The 26,589-nt window shown below is 54.9% G+C and overlaps 2 protein-coding genes across 6 annotated transcripts in view; one reads left to right on the forward strand and one right to left on the reverse strand.

Moving 5' to 3' along the window:
* On the forward strand, window positions 1-16,161 carry C17H19orf44 (chromosome 17 C19orf44 homolog). 4 transcript variants are annotated; one of them, XM_028893489.2, is made up of 9 exons: window positions 1-136; window positions 1,797-2,535; window positions 4,899-5,163; window positions 6,834-6,907; window positions 11,136-11,616; window positions 13,720-13,815; window positions 14,578-14,744; window positions 15,663-15,744; window positions 15,818-16,161. In XM_028893489.2, the coding sequence occupies exons 2-9, from the start codon at window positions 1,798-1,800 to the stop codon at window positions 15,838-15,840; spliced, it is 1,926 nt and encodes a 641-aa protein (XP_028749322.1). In that variant the 5' UTR covers window positions 1-136; window position 1,797; the 3' UTR covers window positions 15,841-16,161. The 4 variants fall into 4 exon arrangements, with proteins under 4 accessions (XP_028749322.1, XP_028749319.1, XP_028749321.1 ...); XM_028893486.2 differs by having other exon boundaries at window positions 15,843-16,161; XM_028893488.2 differs by having other exon boundaries at window positions 15,858-16,161.
* Window positions 16,102-26,589, reverse strand: part of LOC114709564 (calcium homeostasis endoplasmic reticulum protein) — a 13,447-nt gene continuing 2,959 nt past the window's right edge. Inside the window, exons 3-18 of one of the 2 annotated variants that reach the window (XM_028893484.2) lie at window positions 25,536-25,720; window positions 24,775-24,912; window positions 24,549-24,700; window positions 23,003-23,114; window positions 22,812-22,901; window positions 22,401-22,677; window positions 20,887-21,062; window positions 19,749-20,184; window positions 18,822-19,060; window positions 18,542-18,675; window positions 18,132-18,218; window positions 17,906-18,049; window positions 17,715-17,831; window positions 17,443-17,537; window positions 17,125-17,310; window positions 16,102-17,047 (exon numbers count right to left, since the gene is read on the reverse strand). In XM_028893484.2, the coding sequence (XP_028749317.1) occupies window positions 17,007-17,047; window positions 17,125-17,310; window positions 17,443-17,537; window positions 17,715-17,831; window positions 17,906-18,049; window positions 18,132-18,218; window positions 18,542-18,675; window positions 18,822-19,060; window positions 19,749-20,184; window positions 20,887-21,062; window positions 22,401-22,677; window positions 22,812-22,901; window positions 23,003-23,114; window positions 24,549-24,700; window positions 24,775-24,912; window positions 25,536-25,720 (2,609 nt within the window). In that variant the 3' untranslated portion in view covers window positions 16,102-17,006. Of the gene's footprint in view, window positions 17,048-17,124; window positions 17,311-17,442; window positions 17,538-17,714; window positions 17,832-17,905; window positions 18,050-18,131; window positions 18,219-18,541; window positions 18,676-18,821; window positions 19,061-19,748; window positions 20,185-20,886; window positions 21,063-22,400; window positions 22,678-22,811; window positions 22,902-23,002; window positions 23,148-24,548; window positions 24,701-24,774; window positions 24,913-25,535; window positions 25,721-26,589 lie in introns of both variants that reach the window. The other variant, XM_028893483.2, reaches the window with a different exon arrangement.

Raw genomic sequence — 26,589 nt, forward strand, 5'->3', positions numbered from 1 at the left:
ACGGGAGATGTAGTCTCCTGTGGCACTGGCGCGGTCTCCTGGGGCAACGGCACCCCGGGGCCTGTGCTTTGCGGCTGAAGCTAGGTGCTGTCGTAGCGGCCGGTCCATGTGGGAAGAGGCCAGCGCAACTACTCAGGTGACCTAACAGTGGGCAGCTGGGTTCGCGGGGGACTGCGGGGAAAGAGGCGCCTTTCCCGCGTCTCAGTTTCCAAAACGGGTTCGGAGGGTGCCGGAGCTGATCCCGTAGGGCTTGCTCACAAAGGCGAGGAAACTGAGTGGCGGCAGTGTGTAATGCTTAGTTCCTTTGCTTTGTGTGTTGTGTTAGTCGTTTTAGACCGCGTCTCTGGTAGCCCAGGCTAGCCTGGGGCTCCCTGTGTAGTCGAGGCTGGCTTCTCCTCTTTCTGCAGCACTTTCGAAGTGCTGAGATTGCGGTCATGCACCCCCGCGCTCGTGAATATATAAAACTTTTTTTAAAAAGTATATACAATAAAAGTTTTTACACTTATTTATTTGTTTGGTCAGAGGACAAATTGCAGGAATCAGTTCTCTCCTTCCACCATGTGGATTCCCCGAATAAACTCAGGTTGTTGTGGGCAAGGGCTGAGGCCTTCCCTCCCTGTTTTACAAGTTGAGTAATAGGCTACCTCTGCGTTCCCTGCTCCGTTCACATGGTTCGTGGGCATCTGGGTTGTTTCCCAGTTCTGTGTTTTGTGAATGATCTATGAACATGTGCATACATTTCCATTCTGCTTGGACCCCTTTGGAGTGGCTTACATAGTAACTCCAGGTTTATTGCCCTGCATCTTTTTCTTTCTTTCCTTTATTATTGTGTGTGGAGACCAACCGTGTTCATAGTCTAGCAGGCAGTGTGATTTTCTGCCACGTGGAAGCTTTGGAATGCAGGAGAGGTCCATATGGGAATCTCATAAGCAAGCAACCGTGCTGGGCCAGTGAGATGACACATTGGAAAGGTGCGAGCTTAGTTCCAGGAACACGCATGGTAGAGGGGAGGACCGAATGTTCTGTTGTGTTCTGACCTCCGCAGGTGCGAGCACACACACACACACACACACACACACACACACACACACACACACACACTAAAATGCAATCAAATGTTAAAAAATGAAAGAAAGAGGAGCTGGAGAGATGGCTCCGTGGTTAAGAGCCCCGGTTGCTCTTGCAGAGGACCTGGGTTCAATTCCGAGCACCCACATGGCGGCTCACAACTGTCTATAACTCCAGTTCCAGGGGATCTGACACCTCGTCTAAGCTCCGAGGGCTCCTGCATGAATGAGGTGTACACACACACTCAAGCATGCACACATCCACATTTTTTTTTTGGCTTTTTTGAGACATGGTCTCCTTGCATAGCCCTGTCTGGCTGGACAAACCTTTGCTGGCTGGCTAAGAGGGAAAGGTAGCAGTTTTCTGAAGAAGAGCGAGCCGCCCACTGAAGCTAGTTATTCCCCTGGACCAGCAATGGGGAAAGAAAAGCAAGTTCTACAGCCCGGGCTGGCCTTGAACCCATGGAGTGTGTGGCATCACAGGTGACTAAAAGAAAGGCTTTTAGCCAAATAGTGGTGGCGCACGCCTTTAATCTCAACACTGGGGAGGCAGAGGCAGGTGGATCTCTAAGTTGGAGATCAGCCTGGTCTACAGAGTGAGTTCCAGGACAGCCAGGGCTACACAGAGAAACCCTGTCTTGAGAAAGCAGAACAGAAAAAGAAAAACGAAACAAAAAAAATAAATAAATACTTTCTAAAAACTAAAAACATAATTCTCGGTTTTCCTAGAATGGCTTCCACAAGACGGCCCCTTGGCCCTCCCCGGGGTGTTTTTGACTTCAGTGATATGTTCTTGGGGGACTCAAGGATGGAAGAGATAAGGAACATCCGAAATCTTGGCCAAGTAGCGCCCGGGCAGAACAGAATCCTAAAGAGAAACCAAACGATGGATGAGAAGTACTTGATGCCCAAAGAGGAGGCCATGCCAGGGAAGGGGTCAAGGTTGGGCTTGAGGCCCCCCACCGTCTCCTCCAAGACCAGAGCCAATGAGGCCCTTAGGAAGCTGGCCCAGATCGAAACCAAGATCCAGAGTCGGAAGCAGGCGCCTGCGGCTTCGTCTGACATGGAGTCTGACTCGAAGGCCAGCGAGAGGCGTCTCCCGAAGGACACAGATTCAGCGTCTGATCTTTCCTCTCAACATCCACACAGAACTTTCCAGAAACAAGCCCGTAAACCGTCCCCAGCAAAGAGCGATGGGCAAAGTGGGAAAGGTAGCAGGTTTCTGAAGAAGAAGGAGCCGCCCACTGAGGCTAGGTCCCCGGTGCCCGCAGTGGAGACAGGGAAACGTGTCCCACCACCCAGACAGAGAGAACCTGCTGGAAAACGCGATGCTCCCGACAGTGACGAAGAGGAAATGAAAGTGTTGCTCGCAAGCCTGATGGACTCTTCTAGAGAAAAAGAAACACACAGGAACCGGCAGTTCACTAGCACCAAAGTCAGCAGGAGCGATCATGGAAAACTGTCTTCGGTAAGGTTTTCTTTTGTTGGTTTTAGAGTTTTAGATGTTTTGTGACTCTGGGGATGGAACCCAGGGCCACCTCAGAGACCCCTCCTTTGTGAATATATGTGTGTGTGACGCCCCGCGTGTGCCCAGGTGCCTGCAGAGCTGGAGAGGGCTGTGATCCCCTGGAAGCAGAGCTAGAGAGGGTTGTGAGGCACGTGATGTGGGTGCCAAGAACCCAACTCAGGGCCGCTTCAAGAGAGGGCAGCAGCAGGTGCTTTGTCCTGGTTGGTTTTGGTTGTCAGCTTGACACAACCGGAAGCCACCTGGGAAGAAGGAAGTCCAGTCAAAGGATCGCCCACATTGGATGAGCCTGCCGCCCTGTTTTTAAGAACTGTCTCGACTGTTCATTGATGGGGAGGGCTCAGCCCGCTGTGAACTGGTGGTGCCTGAGCGGCCTTAGGTTGTGTGAGAAAGCTGCCTGAGTACCAGCCAGTGGGTAGTACTCGGGATGGTGTGGCACCATTGCCACGGAGATGTGTAGACATCTCACCCCAGATCGGGAACCGGTGACAAACCAAAGTACACACAGCACCTAAGTCCACCTTGGGGAACGGATACATTCACTGGGGACACTCACAGGAGCAGAGGTGACTGGAAGACAGTGATGACCAGAGCCCTCCCCAGTGTGAGCGATAGCTCACGGTCGTACGTACAGATGCCGGGTGGCACTTTGGCCATTTGTGCACGTCATTTACCAAAGCCACAGCTCTAGATCTCCCCAAGCCTGACTCCCCTGGCCCTGGGCTTATGTAAGTTCAAAATAGCAGTTGTGAGTGTCCCCTGTCCAGTCAGGAAGTTGTTCCTGCCTCTGACAGGCCTTGCCCGCACTGCCGCCGACGTAAGCACGCAGGGCCCTGGGTCCTGCCCCCCCCCCAGCACTCTGAGTTCTGCCTTCTGCACTGCAGGAGTGAGCCTACATGGAGCGGCAGGGGTGTTTTGTTTTTTGTTTGTTTTGTTTTGTTTTTTTGGCAGGGTCTGTATGTAGCCCTAGATGTCCTGTAATTAGCAATGTAGACCAGGCTGTCCTCAAACTCTACGAGATCCACCTTCCTCTGCCTTCTGAGCACTGGGATTACAGGCGTGCATCTGGGCAGGCACGCTTCTAGCCTTACTTTTCCAAGTCCTGCAACCAAAGCATGTGACATCCTCAGCAGTCCATCTCCCCTCCAGCCCTTCAGTGTCACCAGCAGCTACGACTGCTGTGTCGGGGCCTTCCTAAGGGGTCACCTGCCCCGGCACCGGGAATCTTCACCAACTTACTGCTCTCACAAGGCCCCCTTGTTCACTCTGTCGCATACGCAGGCTCCGGCTGTCACAGTGTTTTCTCGGTCACCTTGTGGGCGTCAGACGTGACGTGCTGAAGCACTTTGGAAGTCCCCGGCATCTGCTCTGAGCAAGTGTCGGGTGACTGAAGATGCTTTTCACTCAGGGAGACACCGGATCAGCTCAGCTTGGGAGGGTTCTGGCCGCCGCTTTCTCACCGGCTGGCTCCTCCGGGACGCTTTCATAAGGCCTCCGTCGGTTTTGCTCACCCCCAGTGAGCTGGGTGGGAATGCCTCTAGCTGGGACCAACGGGGTGCAGTTCACCACCTCCCTGGCTGTGCCTGCACTGGCCTCCCAGACTGGGTGAAGAGTACGCACCCAGGAGAGAAACTCGGAACCTGAGATCCTCCTGCCTCAGCCATGCCCAACCCCATCGTCATCTAAATGTGCACCCGTGTGTGAAACACACATGCAGATGTGTGGAAGCCAAAGGTCAATCTTGGCTATCCTTCCTCAGCCACTGTCCATCTTCCTTTTGAGATAAGGTCTCATTGGCCTGGGGCTCACTGATGAGCCCCAGGGATCCGTCAGTGTGAGCCTTCCGAACAGCGCTAGAATGAAAAGTATGCACCTCCATACCCACATTTCAGGGTCAAATTCATGTCTTTGTGCTCACATGGCAGATACTTTACTTAGTCACTGTCCCTTAGAGTAGGTTTTTTTTTTTTTTTTAACATTTATGTATTTGCAAGAGAGAGAGAGAGTGTATATACATGTGTGCATGCGTGTGTGTGTGTGTGTGTGTGTGTGTGTGTGTGTGTATGCATGCCCACCCGCTTGTGTGTGTACATGGAGCTGAGAGGACAACTTGCCAAGGTCAGTTCACTTCCCTCCACCACACTGGGTCCCAGGGATTGAACTCAAACCCTCAGACTCAGCAGCAAGAGCCTTTGCTCCCTGAATGAACCATCTTGCTGGCCGAGTCACCCCCCCATTAGTGGCTCCATGGGATGGTAAGAGTTTATGTTGCTTAAGTTGGTAACTTTGTCTTTTCACAAAAGTAGGATCAGACTCCAGCTCAGCCAGAGGTCCTGTCTCTGCCCAGCGTGGCCCGGTCCAGCTCCAAGCCCTCGCGTCGGCTAGACTCCCCATGGACTCTCAATGCTGGAGACACAGCCTCCCTCACATCCTCGCCCTCCATCACAAATGACCTTTCGAAATCAGCATCTTCAAAGATGGGGTGCATCAAGCTGGCTTCCTGCCCCAGCAGGAGTGAGGTGGGGGCTTCAGAGGAGCCAGTCTCAGAAGCCACTGATGACAGTCTCCATGGTAACCCATCACTCTGGGGGGCAGGGTGAGGCTACCTTGAGTGTACCCAGTCTGCTGTTCTGGGGCACTGCTGTGGGCAGTGGGTGGGTGGGTGGCAAATCCCATCACACTGGCAGCAGCAGGCCTGGGTGAACTGCCAGTCAGTTGAAAGTCTTCCTCTCAGTGCTGTGGAGCAGCAGAATGTGGCACGGCACACATTCCTTGTTTGAGTGAGACCATAGCCTGCCTGGGTGCCTCCTGTGTCTTCCTCAGACCTCTACCACTGAGTGTTGGGAAGACAGGCATGTGCCACAGCCCTAGACCTGAGTCTGTTCTTTTCACACAGCCAGGCCTTGCTCAGAGAAAGGAAAGCACACTCAAAAGCGATGGGTGGTGCCGAGAGATGGCTCAGTGGCTAAGAGCACTGGCTGCTCTGGCAGAGGACCCAGGGTCCGTTCCCAGCGGCTCACCGCTGCCTGTAACTGCAGTTTCAGGGGATCCGATGCCCTCTTCTGGGCTCTGGAGGCACTGCACACACATGCTGCGCACACAGACATGCAGACAAACACTCGTAAATAAATCTAAAGAAGAAAATTAAAAGTTAGGGATGGTGTTGGGCGTGGTGGTCCCCCATCTGTCATCCTAGCATGAGAGGGGGAGGTAGGTCGAGGCAGGAGGACCAGGGCTTCATGGTCATCCTCAGGTACCTACTGAGTTTGATGTCCACCTGGGTTATATGTGACTCTGTCTCAAAAACAGTCCATGCCCTGGGTTATTTATTTAATCAGTTAATTTAGCAGTGCTGGGTTTTGAACTCAGGGCCTCATGCATGCTAGGCAAGTGCTGTACCTCTGAGCTACAGAGAACAGAGGCTGACCTGGAAGGGGGTTCTAGATCTCTGTGGACTGCATGGTGGGGGTGTCTTGCTGCTTTGTTGTTAGGTGAGATGAGGAAGGGCAGGAGATGGTTCTGTTGGGGGACCTTGAGGAACAGAACTGACATTTAATAGATGGCTGTATTCACATCACTGCACTAACTGGGTAGTTTTGTTCTTTGACATTCTTATACCCGTGCGCAGTGCATTCTGGGACTGTATCCCTTACTCATCAATCCCTATCCCAGATTCATGACTTTGGGTTTGGGGTTCTTTGTTGCTTTTGGTTTTTTGAGACAGGGTCTCTCAACCTAGCCTGGCTGTCCTAGAACTCACTATGTAGACTAGGCTGGCCTGGAACTCACAGAGGTCTGCCTGCCTCAGTTTCCTGAGTGCTGGGATTAAAGGCGTGCGCCATCATACCTGGCTTCTTTTTCTTTCTTTAAAAGATTTCCTTATGTGTGTATTTTATGTATATGGGTGCATTGTCTGCATGTACATTTGTACACCAGATTCCATTACAGATGGCTGTGAGCCACCCTGTGGGTGCTGGGAATTGAGCTCACTTCCTCTGGGAGAGCAGCCGGTGCTCTGAACCGCTGAGCCATCTCTCCAGCCCTGGCTTCTCTTTCTTTATTGTGTGATATGTGAGGGAGCCATGCCCACAGCGCCCATGGGAGTTAAGGACAACTAGCAAGTTGGCTGTCTCCTCCCACCCCGTGTGGTCCCGGGGATTGAACTCAGGTCGTCAGGCTTGGCTGCAAGAGCCTTTACCCGCCGAGCCCTCACCCACGGTGCACTATTTTCTTAATTACAGATTTTAGAATTAATATTTTGTCCATTGATGATCTGGTTCTGGCTGATGGAGAGAAATCAGATGTGGAACAGAAAGTAAGTATAATGGAGTCATTTCATTGTATTAATTTACTTTTTTTAAAATCAAAGACAGGATCTCAGTATGTAGTCCTGACCAGCCCAGAGCTCCCTCTATCAGCTGGACTGGCTGCAAACTCACAGAGATCCTCCTGCCTCTGCCTCCCCAATGCTGGAGTTAAGGCATATGCCCCACACATTTACTCATTTGTGTGTGTGTGTGTGTGTGTGTGTGTGTGTGTGTGTGTGTGTACACTTGTACACCACAGCCCACACACGGGGCCGAGGATAAAGTCTCTCCTCTCCTCTCCCCCTGTGAGTCCTGGGGACAAAACACAGTCTTCCAGGGCATCTCTGGCCTGAGCTATCGAAACAGCCCTTGTTTACTTTTGTTTACAGTTTTGGGGACGGAGCCAGGGTGTGGTCTGTGCTGGGCAAATGATCTGCCTCTGCCACACCGGTGCCCACGAGTCAAAGTGTAGCAGGTTTGCAGCTGGAATGTTCTGTGTGGCGTTGGGGCTCAGCCACGGCAGTCCTGTCCTTCTGATGGTGCTGGCGACAGTTAGGGACCACAGCATCTGTGGGGTCGAGGCCAGGGAGACTGGTCAGTGTCTTGCAGGAGTCACCAATCCAAAGAACGTTCTGGCTCTCCTGTCAAGATTTCCACAGCTTAGCCCGTGGGTGGTGGCGGCGGTGGCGGCGGCGCAGGCCTTTAACCCCAGCACTCAGCAGATCTCTGAGTTTGAGGCCAGCCTGGTCTACATGGTGAGTTCCAGGACAAGCCAGGTATACACAGAGAAACCCTGTCTTGAAAAAAAAAAAAAAGGAAGGAAGGAAGGAAGGAAGGAAGGAAGAGAGAAGGAGACACTAAGTCCTGAAAGGATCCCATGGGGTTGGCAAGACGCTTAGCAGGTTTCGGTGCTTGCCTCCCAGCCTGAGTTCATTCTATAGAACGATAGTTCCCACTGACTCCTACCTCTGTCCTCAAATGGCTACACATGCTTACATGTGCACACACACTAAATAACATGCATGCTCTCAAGTGTGCACACACAGACTAACACGTGCACTCACTTGTATGTACATACTGTATTATACATGTGTGCTCACATTTGCACACACTAACACATGCACTTGCAAATGCACATACACAAACACTAAATAACATGTGTGTACTCGCATACACACACACACACACACACACACACACTAAATAAATGTAATATTAATGTTTGTAAACAAATTGATCAAGCCAGCAACTCGGGAGGCAGAGGCAGGAGGATCTCTGAGTTTGAGGCCAGACTGGTCTACACAGTGAATTCCAAGATAGGGCTACATAGAGAGACTCTTTTTCAAAAAACAAAAAAGAAGTGATCAGAACCTTTTTTTTTTTCTTCCCTGAAACTTGGTCTCACTATGTAACCCTTTCTGTCCTGGAACTCACTCTGTAGCCCAGGCTGGCCTTGAACTCACAGAGATCCGCCTGCCTCTGCCTCCCGAGTGCTGGGGTTAAAGGCCTGCGCCGCCGCCGCCCAGCTAGAACCCCTTTTACAGCTCTCTCAGCCTTGGCTGAGTGGGATGCAGTCCTCAGCCACTTGTGGCCCCAGGCTCCCGTGACCATCTTGCCCTGTCAGCTGTGGGTTTAGTGATACACAAGGGTGCACCTTTAAAGTTCATAGCACCCAGCTGTGAATGGTGGGTTCAGGCTGGAGGCAGGAGGGTCAGAAGTTCAAGGCCATGTTAGGTTCCCTGGTGTCTTAGTTACCGGTCTTGTGTCTGTGACGGGCAGCAAACAGCATCAGCTTAAGGGCTTTAAAGAAGGGCGAGCCTGGGGGGAGGGGAGGCGGCTGGTCACACTACATCCACAGTCAGGTGCCCGGTTCCCTTCCTGACTTTAATTCAGTCTAGACCCTGCCTACGGGTACTGCCCATCACAGACATTCCCAGAGTGCTGTTTCCATGGTGACTCTTGCTCCCATCAAGATGAACTACTGCACATTCTAGTTCAAGACCAGCATGGGATATATGGTCCCCGTCTGTCTCAGTCACTGTTCTATTGCTGTGAGGAGACGCCATGACCACTGCAGCTCTTATAAAGGACAGTGTTGAATTGGGGCCTTGCTTACAGTTTCAGGCTTTCTTACATTATCATCATGGTGGGAGGCATGGCAGCGTGCAGGCAGGTGCTATAGAGGTACATCCAGATCCATAGGCAGAGAGAGAGAGACTCTCGGGGTGGACTTTTAAAACCTCACAGCTCACACTTCCTCTAACAAGGCCACGCCTCTTAATCCTTACAATCCTGTCGAGTAGTTCCACTCCCGGTGACTAAGCATTCAAATAGATGAGCCTATGAGGGCCGTTCTTATTCAAACCACACTAGAAAGAAACCCAAAAGCTAGCCAGATGTGCTTGTTCATACCTGTGATCCCTGCACTTGGGAAGCTACGGCAGTAGGATTGCTGTGAGTTTGAGGCCATATTGATGTACACAGTTCTAGGCTAGTCTGGACTACCTAGAGTGAGTCCCGGCCTTGCCCTTAGCCTGCAGAAGAAGAAGGAGCCTTTGTTAGGTGTTTGTGGTTCCTGGCACTGGGCTTCAGCACAGCGGAGTAGCACATGCTATAAGCATGCACAAGGCCCCGGGCTCCGTCCCCAGCCGCCTGCCTCCCCCGGGCAACACGGAGGTGCCCTATTGGCACGGATAGGGCGTGTTTGTTTTGTTTTCTGAGACAAGGTTTCTCCATATAACGGTCCTGGCTGTCCTGGAACTCGCTCTGTAGCCCAGGCTGGCCTCAAACTCACAGAGATCCGCCTGCCTCTGCCTCCCAGTGCTAGGATTAAAGGTGTGGGCCACCACCGCCTTAAATGGGTATTTTTTTTCTTTTTAGTATTTTTGGGATTTTTTTAAATTAATTTATTTTTTTATTATACCCATGATATTCATTGATTACACTCATGATATTAATTACATTTGTGGTATTCGTTGATTACATTTACAGTATTCATTAATTATATTTATGATATTCATTAATTACATTAATTATATTGATTTATTACATTCACGATATTATGTCCTGATACTACTGTCCATTTGTGGAGTTGTGGAGTTTTTCCATCATACAAAACAGAGATTCTGTACTTAGGAAATCATTGTTCTCTATTCCTTTCTTCTCTATTTTGAGATAACGTCTAATCTTTCTGTCTCTATGATTTGTATATTTTATATATTTCATGTAATACAATTCTATAGTATTTGTCCTTTTTTAATGTAAACACATTTTATGTATAACTGCAGGAGAAGTAATACACAGATAGCTTGAACATAAAAACATGTTATAATTTAAAAGTCCAGGGTTATTTTAAACAGTAAAATATTTTCTATGTAGAAAATAGTATAAATGATAACATTTCCCAGTAAGCCCTTTTAAGCCAAATGATAGCTGATTAAATGGGTATTTTTATTTTACTTTTTAATTACGTGTTTCTAGAAGTACATGCATGTGGGTGCAGTGCCCACACAGGCCAGAAGAGGGCATCAGATCCCCTGGGCATTGAACTCAGGCCCTCTGAAAGAGCAGCTGGTGCTCTTACTCACTGAGCCATCTCTCCAGTCCCCGCCCCCCTTTTTTAGTGTGTGTGTGTGTGTGTGTGTGTGTACCCATGCACATGTGTGAGTCAAGTCCAAGGACAACTTGTGGGAGTCGGCTCTTCACCCTCATGTGGTCCAAGGAACCGCACTCAGGTTGTCAGGCTTGGCATGGACTGCCTTTTCCTGCTCAGCCATCTTTCGAGCCCACAGAAAAATGTTTTTAATTCTTTTCTTTGGGGAGGTCAGGGGGACAGGGTCTCTCTCTGCAGCCTAGCATGACCTTAGACTAGGCCGTCCTCCTGCTTCTGCGTTCCAAGTGATGAAATTACAAGCACGATATAGCACAGCTGTTTTTATTTCTCCTTTTGGTTTTCTGACATGACAGGATCTCATGTAGCCCAGGCTGGGCCTCCAACTCCCTATGTAGCTAAGGCTGGTCTTGAACTCCTGATCCTTCTGCCCCTGCCTCCAAGTGCTGGAATAAAAGGTGTGGATTACTTTGAGTTTCTGTGAGAGGGGCTTGCTGTGTAGCCCAGGCTAGCCTAGAATTTGCAGTCCCCTCCTGAGTGCTGGGTCACAGATGTATGCTGCTCTGCCTGGCATTGTTTCAGCTTTCTAAAATCCCCTCTGGCTCTGCTGCCATTGCTCTTTTTAGGAGGAAGGTTCTGGAAGGGAAGGGATGTCAGAGAGAAGCTCTCCACCCTCGTCACCCACTGTACTGGAAGGACAGAGGGCGCCCCAGCACGAGAGCTCTGTGTTTCAGGGCGCAGGCACCGTGGTTGCAGATGAAGAGGGCCTCACCACTGAGGTCTCGGAGCGCCTGGCTGACAGCGCGGCTGAAGCTGGCCCGTCGTCTCACGGCGTGTCCAGCGTGCGGTCCGTGGAGACCCCCACTGCACTCACGGCCAGCCCGGCTTACTCTGAGGATTTTGAGCAGTCCTCTGGTCTCTCGGCCTCAGAGGCATCACCGGACAGGACACTGGACACTTTGTCGCAGTTTTCTTCCAGTAGGCGGACAGATCTTCTTCCCAGACAGTCCCTGTCAAGGACGAAGTGGGGCGAAGGTGTGAGCAGAGTCGTGAAGGAGACAGCTGTGCAGACGCTGGACCCTGTCTTTGCCTACCGGTGGAGCGAGGGTGAGCGAGGGCCTGTGGGGACCTGGGCTCCTGTCAGGGACTAGGGGGTCCGCCCTCGATAGCCGCCCCCCCAGGGTCCGGGAAGAATCTATAGCCAGCTGATAATTTACTCTTTGAAGAAAGGAAATGAATCTATGCACATGAAACTCCTTAGTCCATACACTTTATTATTCTGTCACTTCTCTCTCTACAAGTTTATACTCTGCTCTCATTTTTAGCTCCTTTCTTGCCCAATTTCTCTTTACATATCTGTAGTCCCCTCTAGGTTCTGCCCCTTCTAAGTTCTCATTCATCTAGTTCTTCCCCCTATCAGCTCCTCTCCCGTCTCCCTTCTCTCTCATCTGGCTCTTCCTCATCTTCCATCTTGTTCCTCTTGTCCTCTCTTCTAGCCCTTCAATCTAGTTCTTCCCCATCTCAGTTTGTTCCTCTCAAGTTCTTACCCATCTAGTTCTTCCGTTCTCTTTTCTCTTCTCTGTCCGGTGCCCTGGAAGTCCTGGTAAGAAGGATCTGAGGTAAATTGTGTAAAGCTATTACTTAACCTCCACCTGACCTAGGCGGTGTCCCCTTGTGGAATTTACCTAAGTCAGGTGACTAGCATGTGGACTGTTACTACTGCTAGTCCTTTGTAAGTGGCCAAGGGAGATATCTGATTCCAGAGAAATCCTTTCCTGAGGCTGTTCTCCAAATACCTGGAATGTGTATGTCCAGAGAGTGATCAGTCCACACTGTTAGCCCTTCTTAGGGAAAAGTCAATTGGGGAAACTATGAAGGCACACATGATTTTCACAACAGAATACAGCTGATATATAACAAGCCAAGTCACACCAAAAACTCAATGGGATTTGGCTTCCTCTGGAGGAATTCCCTGATCCCTCCAGGTAGTGACTTTGCCATAACCAGCTGAGTTCTTATGATGTATTCCAGCAGCCCGAAGCAGGCTCTTGTCATTAACCAGCTTTGGGGGGATCTTGGTGAAAAGTTTACATACCCTGATATTAGGCCTCTCTGCCAATGCCGTCAGGAGTGGTCTTAAGCATCTCTGGGGGAGGAGCTGCCGTTTGGTGGGTTTTCTGAGATGAGGCAGGGTTTGGAGAGAGAGATGGGGAGGGAACACTGAGGTAGATCTTCCACCTCAACACTTGGCACCCTGTTTCTTCTTCCCAGGACAAGGGTGTGGCAGCTAGGGTGTTTCTGGTAGCCTCACAGCTCTGAAACGTATTTCAGAACTGAGACCCCGAAGGCCTGTTCAGACCCTGGGAAGACAACAGTTAAGTCTGTGGACATTCAGGATGCCACCACTGGGGCTCCTGGTGCCCAGAAGCCTGCCGTGGGGTAGGGGACAGGGACACCAACCCACCAGCCTGTCTGCCACCCCCTGCACCCAGGTCCTCACTAGGTGCGACCCAGACCGCACAGTTTCCAAGGTCGCGTGTCTGGACGGTGTATTCTGAAAGCAGCTCTTATCATCATGCCTACTGGGACTTCCAGATGTTCCTCTCCTTCCCAGCTGTGGTCAGGCTCCTCCGTTCTTTCCTGACATTGCTCTAGACCGGTTTCCTAGTCAGCTGCGGGCGGGGTGGCTCTGCTACTCCTGCGTCCCCCTCCGCTGAGGAGGGGCGCGCTTCTCACTTTGGGGCCACGCTGTATATTATTAGCCTTGCTTGACCTTGTTGTGGTCGGGGGTCTTCAGCTGTTCTTCAGAGAGGAGGAGCCTCGGGGGCCAATTGAGGCTACTGGAAGGTGCTGAGCCTCTTCCTTACTCTGACACACACACGCGCGCGCACACACACACACACACACACGGACACGGACACACACACACACACACACACACACACACGCACGCACGCAGGAAAAGTAGACAAAAACAACACAAAACTGTCTGTGTACGTGTGGTCCTGGATGCCAAGGGGATGAGGCAGGAGGATTTCCGGAGCCCAGAAGCTCAAAGCAAACCTGGGTAGTACGGCTTCCGGACGAGTTTCCGACCAACCAGTAAGCAGTGCAGAGGAGGCAGGGATGGCCATGCCTGCGCTCAGCTCATCGTCGTTCTGGAGCCCTGTAGCACACTCAGCCGCTTGTCTTTTGTCTGTCCTGGGCCAGCTGGTGGGATGGCGGCCGTCGGCCCCGCCCTCGGAGGCGCCTACGTGGACCCGGCGCCCATCGCCAGTCACGTCGTCAGCGCGGACGCTATAGAAGGTAACACAGCGGGCCTCACCCCTTCCTTCCCCACAGTGCCCGGCCCTTCCTGCCGCACAGGGCCGTGCTCCCTGGAGTTGGCCACAGTTGAGGAGTCCCTGGAGGGGTGTCGTCAGCCGCTGACCGGATCTTGTCGGGCAGCCTAAGGGTGGCTGGGACCTTTCCGTCTCTGGTAAAAGGACACCTAGGTTTAACCAAACCCGGGAGTCCAGAAGTCATTTCACAGGGACTGGTGGTCAGCTCATCAGAGAAGCCTTGAGTCCATCCCGGCCCTGCCATTACTTTGGCAATCCTAAGCCTGTAATCAGAGCTACTTGGGCAGCTGAGGCAGGAGGATCATTTGAATGGAGTTTATTGAAACCCCATCTCTTTAAAAAAAAAAAAAAAATCCAAAGAACACTTTGTCTTCGAGGGTGGAACGGGGGGAGGGTGGGGGTAGGGTTTTAGCACAGAGCCCAGGCTGGTTTGGAGCTCCAGACTCCAGCGCCTCACACTGCTGCTTGGACGACAGACACGTGACACCAGGCCCAGCTAAAGAGAAGATGTTTTCTTTCCTTTAGTGGAGCTAACGTGTGATCGTGTGATCGTGTGATCGTGTGATCGTTGTGTGTGGTCAATGCCATTGCTGTGAGGGGCAGATTGGCCAGAGAGCGCAGGTCTGCCGGGGTGGACCCCACGGGGAGGGAGGTGTGGGCTGCACAGGCGCCATCTGCAGGATCCGCGTGGCACTGGGGAGCCACTGAGTGACGTGGGGTGGTGCAGCCCTGACAGCCTACAGCCCTGCGGTGTTGGCGCTGAATGACATGCTGAAGCAGCAGCTGAGCCTGACACAGCAGTTCATCGAGGCCAGTCGCCATCTGCACGTGTCCCTCCTGCGGTCCCTGGATGGGGACTCATTTCACTACCACACCCTGGAGGAAACCAAAGAGGTAACTGTGGGGGGGAGTCATGTCAGAGGTGACCTGAGGCTAGCGACGGGCCTGGGGGTGCCTGTACTCCCAGGCTGGGGCCCCACAGACACCTCACTCTGGACGCCATGTCCCTTCCCGACCAGACAGGCCGCAGCTGCTTGTCTCTTGGGCTAGTCCGGAGAGCGCCCTCCCCACTCTTCTTCCTTCCGTTTCTTATTTTAATAGAGACAGGGTTTCTCTGGGAGCCCGCCTGTCCTGGAATTCACTCTGTAGACCACCTGCCTCTGCCTCCTGAGTGCTGGGATTAAAGGTGTGCACCCCCCCCCACTCAGCTGACCCTGTGTTTAAGCATGTAAATTGCTGCATCTACGTATGAATGTGTGTGCATACCACGTGTGCCTGGTGCCTGAGGATCTCAGGACACCAGATCCCCTAGAACCAGAATTACAGGCAGTTGTGAGCCGCCATTTGGGTGCTGGGGACCGAACCCAGGTCCTTTGCAAAAAGAAGCCGGTGCTCTCAGCCACTGAGTCATCTGTGTTTTCATTTGATATAGGGTCTCCCTCGTGTAGCCTAGGCTGGCCTCAGACAAATGGCAAGTCTCCTGCCTCAGCCTCCCTCCAAAGTTTTGTTCCAAGGACAGCTGACAGGAGTCGAGTCTCCCCTCCCATCCGTCCTGGGGTTGAGGGCAGGTCATCAGGCTTAGCAGCAGGTTCCCTGACCCCACTTAGCCATCTTGCAGGTTCACATACTTTTTGATGGGTCTTGCTTCATAGCCCAGGCTGACCCGGAACTTGACATTCCCTGGTCTCAGCCCCACCAGTTCACAATGAGATGTCTGACCATGTCACCCAGACCCCAGTAGCTCTTCACTCCAGGACATCTGGGGGGTAGCCCCTTGGGGTCCAGCACCCGTTTCCATCCTGTGTCCCCCAGTACATTAGGTGTCACAGGCCTGCCCCCCTGACCATGGAGGCTGCCCTTCAGGAGGTGAAGGAGGAGCTTCAAGTCCCAGCAGGTGAGGCTTCACTCTGTCCACCTCATTCCTGTGGGGGCAGGAGGTTGGGGATCCCCGGATAATCCCTGCTCAGTAACAACCGCACGTGGGTTCTAAAGCCTCCACCCGCCCAGCCAGCTGCTCTGCAGACACATCTTGAGGACAGCTGAGGACCTGCCACAGGCCCCTCACCGCAGGATGGAGCCATGAGTCAGCACGAGACAGCAATGGCCAGGCATCCGGATCATCCAAGAGGGGACCAGCTGCCCCATGGAACATTCCATACCAGGTGCTGAGAGCGGTCTGAGCCTGTCTGTCACAGCCAGCATCCACCCCAGAGCAGCCTGCACCATGTGCACCCACAGCTGGACGAAATGATCTTTTACAAAAGGCTTTATTTGAAGGCAAAACAGTAAAATCCACAATCAGTTGTTAACAGCACATGTGTCTGCTTGTTTCTCCCGAGGCAGACACGTCTGCACACGTCACAGCTATGGGAAATCTAAAACAAAAATCAAGTGTCTCACGTGGCGTTGACAAGTTGTAGAGGGCTCTGCGTTTTATTGACAAGAACGTTTCAAAAGTCTCTGTACAAATAACTGGCTGCGGCACCCCAGGATGCTCCCAGGCCTCGCCTCCCTCCCTCCCTCCCTCTCTCTGGGAACGGCTGGGGTGCGCAAACTGAACCGCACAGGAGGTGCTGCTGCCTGGCTGGCACCCGGCACCCCATAGCACCCCACGCTCTGGGGTGCTCCTCGCTGGTGTTGGGCTTCCCAGGCGGGATCTGCAAGCTGAGGCGCTGCACAGGCCGGACGGGCTCTGGAGGCCGTCTTTTCCTGACCCCAGAGGCTCAGCCCTGTCTCCTCAGAAGCTGTGTCCAGGTAGTAGCAAACAGCTAACATTTGAGGAAAGGGATAAAAATACAGCTAAACGATGAACTGAGGAGCCAGGGGTCTCCTGAGCCCTGCACCTCAGGGGTCAGCCCTAGTTTTTCCTAACACAAAACCAGGTGGAACCAAAATGAAATTCCTCCTGACCTCTGCAGCTCAGAAGCCGGGCCTTTCGGCTGCCACGCAGCGTGGTGGCCTTTTCACTACCTGGCTCCTAGCTGCGCAGCACTGTGGGTGAGACCTGGGTTCTGGGCTGGGGTGGGGTGGTCTTGGTTTTGAGCTTTGCTATCCTGGCACTGAGGCCGAGGTGTCTGCAGCGACTCCTCCAGGGCACGCGCAAGTCAAGCCCGAGCCCCTTCCACGCTGGCTGCGCAGCCCTGCCCGAGGTCCGCGTCAGTCTTCTTTCTCTTCCTTCCGCGCCCCGAACGTGGAGACTGTAAGAACAGGGCTGTCACTCCCAGCTTTCCAGCACAAAGCCATGTCCACCCTGCCCACGCGCACCATTACTCACATTCGTCGCGGGCCTTCATCCGGGCAATGAAAGAGTAGCTCTTGTTGCGGCGGTAATTCTCGTAAGGGTCGTCCAAGGCCACGCCCACGCCCTTGTACTGGTCCCACTTATCCCGGACGTCACCGCCCTTAATGGGGTCCTGGATGCCCTGCTCCTTTGCTCCGAGGCCACCAGACCCACTCCAACCTTCAGGGAGTAAAGAAGATGCACAGGCAAGGCTGTGACCATGTCTGTCCCCACGGAGTGGCCACCGAACGAACCCCGGCAGAATCCCATCGTGTGGTCACGCAGGAAGCTGGCACTGGCCCAGGTACTCACCCATCTTCACCAGCATCTGATGGCCTTTGTTCTCTTCTCCGAGTCTTGAGTCTGGGATGGGAGGTGCTGAATTAGAACCCAGGCCAGCTGCAGAGCTGGAATGAAGAGAGCCATGTGGTGAGCTGGTGACCCCCACAATGGGCCTTAGAGCACCAGGAGCAGCCAGTGAAGCGCGGCAGGAGAGGCCTGTGGGCTAGCCCAGTGGGTCCGAGTGATGCCACCTGCCCCTTAGCAACAGGGGTGCCTCTGAATGCCCCACGCCAGTGGCTTACGGTGGGGTGGGGCTCCTGGACCTGGAGCGGCGCCGCCTCCCAGGGGAGTATGACTTGGACCTGGATCTCGACCTGGATCTCGAGCGGCTTCTGGAGGAGCGTGACCGGCTGCGGCTTCTGTGGGGACAGCGGGATGATGTGGGTGGCAGGAGCAGTGTAGACCGGGCCTCCCAATGCCCCCACATGCCTACCTGGACCTGGAGCGGGAGGAGGAGCGGGAGCGGGACCTGGAGCGGGAACGTGAGGAGGAGCGTGAAGACTTGGAGGAGCGGGAGCTGGAGCGCGATGATGAGCGGCCTCGGCTCTTGGACCTGCTGCGTGACCTGGAGGGGCCACTGCAGGGGAAATGCCAGTGAGGACGGCCAGTTTGGACACTGCACACCACAGGGCTGGCCCAGTGACACCCACCCTGCTCACCTGTTCCTTTTCTCCTGGCCCTTGCGCCGCCGCGCCCGCATCTTGGCTCGGAAGAACTCATAGAGGCCGTTCTGCTCCCAGCCCTCGCTGTAAGACAAGGTCCCCATGAGAGACCTGGGACGGCTTCCCAAGGGCCATAATGGCCAGGAGGGAGCTAACCAGGAGGCAGATGCCTCGTGCCCAGACCTCCTTCCCACTGGGAGGACCTGGTGGGCAATCGAATCCCTGGTGACCTCATAAATACACCCACTGCTGTTCTTAGTGGCTGCTGGGCCAAGGTTGGGTGGCCAAAGCCTGTGTTCCGTGCCGTGTCTGAGACCAATGCAGTGTTGTGGAGGAGCCAGCTCCTCACCTGCAAGATGGACTAGGAGGGCCGGGGCTCTGCCAGGCCTGGGGCCCAGCCTCCCTACCTGTTCCTCGGCCTGTCGTGGGAGGGTGGGCTGTAGAAGGCCTCCACGGCTGCGAGCAGCCTCTCGCTGGGTGGCATGGGGGGAGGTAGGCGGATATCTTTGGGGTCCAGAGGCTTGTATTCATGGTCCTCCAGCTGTAGGAGAACACAGCTGTTGCCTGCGCCCCGAGGAGCCCTCCCTGACCACCCATCGAAAGAGAGCAGCAAGGCAGGAACCTGGAACACCAGCATGCTCCTTCCTCCCACACTAAACCACCACCCCTGCCAGGGCCCAGCGTCACCTTCACAAGGGGAGCCATTAACCCCGCTGGAAGATCGAAGTAGGGCACATTGGGGACCAGGCTGGGGTCATCATGGTTGATGTGAGGTGGGCCCTGTCGCCGCATGTGGGGAGGCTGGCCATTGAAGCCGTGGGGAGGAGGGCCAAAGTCAGGGTGCTGGGGCCCAGCCCAGGGCGGATGCTCATTGATCCCAGGGTGTGGCATGCGGTGGCCAGGGTGGTGATGAGGGGGTCCCATCTCTGCAAGACAAAACATTGCTCCAGCTTGCTGGGGTAGTCCAGTGGGGTGAGAGGCCACAGGGAGGAGGGCCTGGGACCCTCAGACACGGGTACAGCTAAGGGACTCAAGTGAGGAGACTGAAGGACTGCCACTGTTCCAGGGGCAGCCAGCTCAACTATCTTCTCAACGGGAAGGTGCTGAGGTCCTTCTCTGCCAGGACCGAAGCACAGGTGAGCTAGCAGCTGCCCTCAAAGTGGAACATTAGGGCTACCAGGTCTCTGGGAGACTCCAACCCAACTGCCTGGGGCCCTTGAAGAGAACAGGAAGGACAAATGCAGAGGGAAGCCTTCCTGAGGGCAGCCCTGAGGACCCTGGAGTAGGGTGTGGGTCTCTACCACTGAGGCCCACCCTGTGGTCTGTGGCTTCTGTGTGCAGCTCAGGCTGACACAGCAACCACAAGAGACAAGAAGACACAGGCACAGCTTCAGGTGAGTGAGCAGCCAGGAAGGCCGGCGGCAAGCCGAGGGAAGGAAACCGGTGCTGAAGTACAGCCAGGCTAAGGCCGGCTGGCCTGGGTGTGGGCCAGGGTGGAAACCACCCTTATCTGCCCACTCCACACCCATCCTATGTCCGTCACTTCCACACTACCAACAGCCAGGCAGGCCTGGGACACCCCAACAGACCTTCCTACATTGCCCCCTCACTCACCTGCGGGGAAGTCTCCTTGGGGATAGTCGAAGCGGTGAGGGTAGGGTGGCCGCTCAAAAGGGTGACGAGGGGGGAAGTCATCCTGCATGAAGCGGGGCGGGAATCGGTTGAAGTTGTGGGGGTGTGGAGGCTGGTTGAACTGTGGGTGCTGCTGGTGGGGTGGGAAGGGCCCACGGAAGTGGGGGGGCCGCTGCATCCGGAAAGGTGGCTCACGCTGGGCACCACCCCAGGGTGGTGGCTCATGCTGATTGTTCCATGGTCCTTCAAACTGGTTATTCCAATTGGGGTCTGGCTGGTTGTTCCAGGGAGCATCTCGCTGGCCATTCCAGCCAGGGTCCCCACGCTGCTCACCCCACATGCCCTCATGGCTGTTGTTCCAGGGTGGGCAGTGGGGTGGTCCACCTTGGTGGTGTGGGTATGGGGGCTGCTCTGGAGGCTGTAAGGCAAAGCACAGACATGAACTCAAGGAGGCCCAGCCCTCCGTCCCACAGCTCTCACTGAGCCTGCGCTGACAAAGCCTGTCGCCCACCTCCCGCAAAGGTGCCCATGCACACCAGCAGGCTCCAGCCCACTGGGACATGGGGACTGTCTACAGGGAGTGTGCCGTCTCTTGTCAAGTAAGCCTGAAGCTGAGGGGTGCGAGGCTCAGATCTGAGACTTCTAGTTCTCAGCCCACAGCCACATCCCTGGCACCCACCCCTAAGTGTCCTCTGCAGTCAGTCACCAGGACAGGCCCTGTTGAGGGGAACGTCTGCTGTACCAGACGCTCCAGCCAATCTCACCTAGCAAATTATAGGGCAGTTCTGGTCACGTACCATGTGACCTCTGCCCTGGTCTAGAAGCTTCCCACCCTGAGCCACCCAGAGACCTGGCACTGCAGCCAGCACCTACAGCCCCCGGGAGAGGCTAGCTCACCACTTCTGATCTTCCCTGCATCCCTCCGGACAGACCTGAAAGCTGCACTACTAAGGACAGGCCAAGGAGTGGCCCAAACGACGGTACTGATCCCTTGTCCCTGAGCCATTATGGCTGCCCCTGCCTGCTGCCCACAGGACCCTACTAAGTGTAAACACAGCTTTTACACACAGACACACACACACACACACAGAGACAGACACACAGACAGATAAGAAAGTACCTGCTGTTGACCCCAAGGAGCAACAGGATGAGGCTGATCAAACCAAGGGGGCTTGTTTGGCGGGATCTGCTCATGGGGGCCAGGACCCCGAGGGCCAGCAGCTGCAGGATCCTGGACACCTGCTGAGGCATCGTAATCCGTAGAGCCAGGCATCTGGATGGGAGGCTTGTTGTCATCTAAACACAGGTGACAGTCAGTGAGAGGTGGCCAATCAGGAGGAGAGGCTCCAGGACCCCCAACCCAGCCCAAGAGCAGGGCTGAACTGTTCCTAAGGTCACTGAAAGCCACTGCTGCCAATGTAAGCACCACCATCCTCTAGGGATACAGACTGACATGTCCCTGTCTTGTCCACAATGCAGAAGGATGGGGTCATTTTTTAATGAACTCATCTGAGTGTTTGCAGGCATGCACATGGTGCATGTGTGGTAGTCAGAGTTGGGCAACTCTTGGCAACAGGCTCTCTCCTGCCACTCTGTGGATCCTAGGGATCAAACTGAGGTCACCAGACCCCTGCAAGTGCTTCTACTCACTGAGCCATCTTGCTGGCCTCCACCTCAGTTTTAGAGACAAGGTGTCTCACTCAATCTGGAGCTCAGTGACAGAGTGAGGCTGGGTGGCCAGCAAGCTCTAGGGATCTGCCTGTCTCTGCCTTCCCAGCACTGAGCTGACACAAACTACTGTAAGTCCTGCCCCCTCTCCTCTCTCTCTCTTTGGGTTTTGGAGACAGGGGTTCTCTGTGTAGTTTTGATGCCTGTCTTGGATCTCACTCTGTAGACCAGGCTGGCCTCAAACTCACAGAGATCCGCCTGCCTCTGCCTCCCGAGTGCTGGGATTAAAGGCGTGCACCATGACTGCCCAGCTTGCACCCGACGTTTTAAACAAGGTCTTCAAGCTTGCATGGCAAGCAGCTGCTGGTCTAAAACTTGAAACCCTCTCTTCCTGGGTGCTCACTTCAGACCTTATCCAGGTTTCTTTAGAAGTGGTTCGTTCTTTCTTTTTTTTTTTAAAGATTTATTTATTTATTACGTGTACAGTGTTCTGCCTGCATGTGTCCCTGCAGGCCAGAAGAGGGCACCAGATCTCATTACAGGTGGTTGTGAGCCACCATGTGGTTGCTGGGAATTGAACTCAGGACCTCTGGAAGAACAGCCAGTGCTCTTAACCACTGAGCCATCTCTCCAGCCCCCAGAAGTATTACACACGTACACTACAAACATGAGACACGGACATGTAAACGTGTTTATGTTCAGAACGGGGCTGTACGTGCTGAGCTCACTCAGCCGTGGACCATGCCTTCAACCATGCACCAAGTGTAGGTTAAGGCACTAGCCGACCTCCTCCTTTCTGTCCTGGGGATCATGTAGACCAGACACTGCTGAGTGTTTGCCTGGCCTGGGCACATAAGCAGATCACTCTTGGCCCAGCAGTGGGTGGGCTGTGGAGCAGATGTCTAGGGGAACAGTGCTTTCTGATCTCAGGACGTTCAGTTTTAAGAGGTGGAGGGACCCTCATACCTGGCTGGGTAGTTGGTGGGATAGTGGGAGCAGGTGCTGGGGCTGGGGGCGGTGCTGGTGGTGGGGGTGTGGCCTTCACTTCTGCTTCCATCTGAGGCAGCTGAATCTGTGGCTGTGGCTGTGGCTGCGGCTGCTGTTGCTGCTGCTGCTGCTGCTGCTGCTGCTGGGCCAGGCTGCTGACAAACTCCTCATGCTGTGTCTTGAGGCTCTGGATCTGCTGCTGGAAAGCCAGCTGCACAGGCTGCACCACTGCGGAGTACTCACTGATGAGAGTGGCCTGGCAGAGAGAGCACCACTGTTCAGAGCGCCAGCCTGCGGCCCAACAGCTAAAGGGTGTGTGAGACGCAGCCACAGACTCGGTGATGAAAACACCCACAGTGGGCAGTCTGACAGGTGATGGGTGGCCCTTACCTGATACTGGCCAAGTCCCAGGGCGGGGCTCTGCAGCTGCTGAATGATGGAATCATCAAAGTAGCCGTTCTTCTCCCAGAGCTGCAGGAGCTGATGCAGAGGGAGACTCGTGAGGCAGAGGCCATGCCACTCAGCCCCAGCCACTCACCAGCCGCCACTCACCCGCCCACCCAGCCCCAGCAGCCCCATACCCGGGCAATCTTCTGCTGCTTGTCCTCCTCCACAGCCAGGAAGCTGGTGCAGTAGATAGGCACCACCACCTTCTGCAGGGCAGCCAGCAGCTCCCGGGCCTGCTTGCGCTGGCTGTGAGGGAGAGACCTTCCGCGCGTCAGGGCCCTGGGGCGGGACCCGGCCACGCACCCGTTACCATGCGGCTGCAGCCACAGCACCCTCTCCTCAGGAAATGGCCCCCCCAACCAGGCAGGACTACCTATAATGCGGGTGCCTCGTCTTGGGAGACAGGTGGAGTGAATATGTGCACCCCAGGGCTATTCCGAGCGAGGCCTTCACTATAAGAAGGGCCCACCAGAGCGCTTGCATGTGTGTAAAGTGTGAAATGGGGCTGTTGTAGTCAGGTCCTGGTCACCACTGTGCACAAGCAGATTCAACAACCCGCTCAGCAGGGATTCCTCAGCCCCACTGGGCCACTGAGGAAACTTCTTGGAGCCTAACCTTACCCATGAGGGTTATAGTCAGCCCTGGGCACAGCATTTGCCTGCCATGGGCAAGGTCCTGGGTTTCGTGCCCAGTGCCACTGAGGAGGGACAAAGAGGAAGAAACAGTCCAAGTAGGCCCTCCAGCTGTGCAGTATGGTGGGTCCAGGCCTCTGGTGTGACAGCGGCTCAGCAAGATGGCCCACATGCCAACCCAGGAAAGGTGCACACAGAGGCTAGCAGCTTCAGCTCCCACAGCTGAGGTCAAAGGGCAGCAATGGCTGGCCAGGAGCTTTATGTGAGCCCAGGTGAAGAGTGTAGCGGGGAGTGGGAAGGAGGCCATCTGAGCAGAGGCTCTATCCTCAGAGGCAGCAGCGAGCCACTGAGAGAGGAAAGGCACGGTGCAGAGGGCACAGGTGGCAGGGCCACCGCTCACTTCCCAGCAGGACAGATATGGAGACAGACAGGGAGGGGCTGTGTAGGGAGAAGGAGGAGGAGGGGAAGGGGGAGGGGGGAGGGGAGGGGGAGAGGGAGCAGGTCAGCTTCTCCTGCTGTCATGGGAGCCATGCACACTTATCAGGTGTCCTGGCTGTCACGGCCATGCTGAGAGGCAGGGACAGCCAGCCTAGCTGACTGTCAGCATGTATCACAGGTGTGGAACTCCTGCACCTGCCTCTGGCCAGAGTTCTGGGTTCCTCCATCAACTTCACCCGGTGACCATGCAGAGACACACCTACCAGGCCCTAGGAGGCTGGAGCCATAGTGCAGAGAAGTCTGATAGGCAGAGTCAGCCAAAGGAGCCCCCAGGACGCATCAGAGCAGAGGGGAGGGTCCCCACAGTGCAGCAGCCAGGTGTCTGGCCGTGCAGAACAGTGGTACGAGGGAGGACAGACAGCAGACTGAAGCAGACACAATGCTGCGGAGGCAAAGGAGGCAGCAAAACCCCAGGCCTGCCTTGTGGAGGTGCCAGCCGCTGTCCTGGGAGGGCAAGCAGTGGTCCGGTGTGTGGGTGTGCAGGGGGTGGTCTGGTGAGTTGGGAGACCCTTACAGGTGTGGGCTATGGCCCGAATGATCGCGTACTCACCAGTGATGCAGCACGTCGTTGATCAGATAGATGAGGTGCAGCCGCAGCTCGAAGTGTGCTCCGTCGGCAGTGATGCGGTTGCGCAGGTGGCCTGCCATCAGCTCGCAGTGTGGTGGGGACTTGGCATTGCTGAACATCCAGTTCTTCCCAGCCTGAGAGTCAGGCCAGGGTGAGTAGGTGGTCGGTCAGGTAGGTGACGACATCCCCACCCCACACTGAGCCTCACCGAGATGGCATCCTTAGTGCAGGTGTCAATGATGGGCTGTAGCAGGTTGTCGAACTCGCTCATGTCCAGCTGCGTCTCTTCCAGCAGCTTCTGCATCTGCTGCTCCACTGCATGCGCCACAGCTGCAGTCACTTGCTCCTGGGAAGGCCACAAGGGACAGGTGGTGTGAGCAGACACACTGACATCTGTCTTTAGCATACGCCAAATCCCGTGATAGTCCACCACCACAGCAGATGGAACAGGCGGGGACAGAGCTGGCCTCAGACAACAGGAAAAGGTGGAGTCGGGGAGGCAGGATGCCTGAGAACCGACTACGCCGAGCAAGGCAGGAGTGAGGGTCCACACATGTGGAAGGTCCTGTGCTCCTAGCCTCGGGAGGCTGTGGCAGGAAGACTGTGATTCCAGGACAGCATGAAGAGCTGCTGTCTCAAAATCAAAGCAAACCAAACCCAAACCAACAAACACATGCTAAGTACACCAAGCCAGTTAAGACTCAGAGGCCTCTTTTGGTGCCCAACACCCATGCATGTTGTGTGACAGAGGCAAGCAAGGAAACACCAAGTGGGGCTGGGACTCAGGTCCTTAGGCCACTCCTTTCGTTCTGGTTCTCACCCAGCCTAACAGATGGGCCAACAGGGTCCCTCCTGCTCCCTGAGTCTGGCAGGCACCGAGCTGCCACCCCACGGCGCATCACACTGGGCACAGGCCCACCCCACACCTGTGAGTGACCCCACGGGCAACGGCCCAGGAAAGAGCTGTACCTGGCGCAGGGCCAGCAGGTGCTGCTCCTGCTGCTGGAGACTCCACTGGCTCTGCTGGATGAGCTCGTCCATTGACGGGGTGCCCTGGGCCGGAGTGAGGGGTGCCGTGGGAGCCAGCGGAGGTTGTGGCAGAGGGGGCATGGCTGAGGTTGGCTCCAGCTCTGGGGCCTGCTGCTTGCAGATGACTAGGAGAGAGATGGGTCCTGTGAGCCTAGGGCCAGCCCCAGGTTCCCTCAGATGCATCAGGGTTGGCCTCCAGGGAGGGCCTGACGGAAGGACGTCAGGTCCACTCTCCACCTCATAGGGCCAACCTGCCCGAGCCTTCCTCTGCTGTGCCTGGCCTCGCTGGAGACCACCAGGGCCGCCGCCGGCTTTTCACCACCCCTCACCACAGGCTGAACCTGCCCATCTTCCTCCCTCCTTCCCCAGGCCCGAGCTACTGTGACTGCAGGCCATGGCCGTTGCTGGAGATGTGGCCCCATCCCATGGGACTGGTCCCTAATCTTCCCTCCCTTGAGACACATTCTGGAGCCCTGGCCAACACACACAGGGCTGGAGTGTCCCCAAGACCTGCCCCACCTCCTGTAGTGATCCTCCCAATCTGTAGCCCTTGGACCAGCATCCAGGATCCATGTAGCTTGAACCACCAAAACCACACTGGTCTGACAATAAGTGTCTAGGGCTGGCATGTGCCCCAATGCTGGCCAGATGAGGTATCAGTGTGTCTGGAGAAGACCCCTGCGTGCAGATAGGACTTCAACAAGATGGCCTCCTACCCTCTACTTTTGGGCCCTGCCTGGTCCCAACAACATGGCCACACTCTTTGGGAGCCTGAGGCTCACCCAAAGGAAATGGCCTTTGGATAAAAACAAAGAAAGTAGGGGAAGGGGCAGGTGTCATTTGGTCTTAGTAGCACCCCACAAGTCGGCTTGGCTTAAGCTGTAAATCTTACACTCCTTTGGGGAGGAAGCTCCACTGTGGAGGAGCCATCGACGGACCGGGCCTTCCTTCACAGGTTCACCGTACCCGCCTCCCTGCCCAAGGCTGAGCTTTG

The sequence above is a fragment of the Peromyscus leucopus genome, chromosome 17 (genome assembly GCF_004664715.2).
Source record: "Peromyscus leucopus breed LL Stock chromosome 17, UCI_PerLeu_2.1, whole genome shotgun sequence".
In the NCBI taxonomy this organism is placed as follows: Eukaryota; Metazoa; Chordata; class Mammalia; order Rodentia; family Cricetidae; genus Peromyscus; species Peromyscus leucopus.

Bases quoted from the DNA above. Each gene is read 5' to 3' on its own strand.
- C17H19orf44 (XM_028893486.2), top strand. From the start codon at position 1,798: ATGGCTTCCACAAGACGGCCCCTTGGCCCTCCCCGGGGTGTTTTTGAC. The intron at 6,908-11,135 runs GTAAGTATAATG...TGCTCTTTTTAG, and splicing joins AATCAGATGTGGAACAGAAA to GAGGAAGGTTCTGGAAGGGA. The intron at 14,745-15,662 runs GTAACTGTGGGG...TGTGTCCCCCAG, and splicing joins CCCTGGAGGAAACCAAAGAG to TACATTAGGTGTCACAGGCC.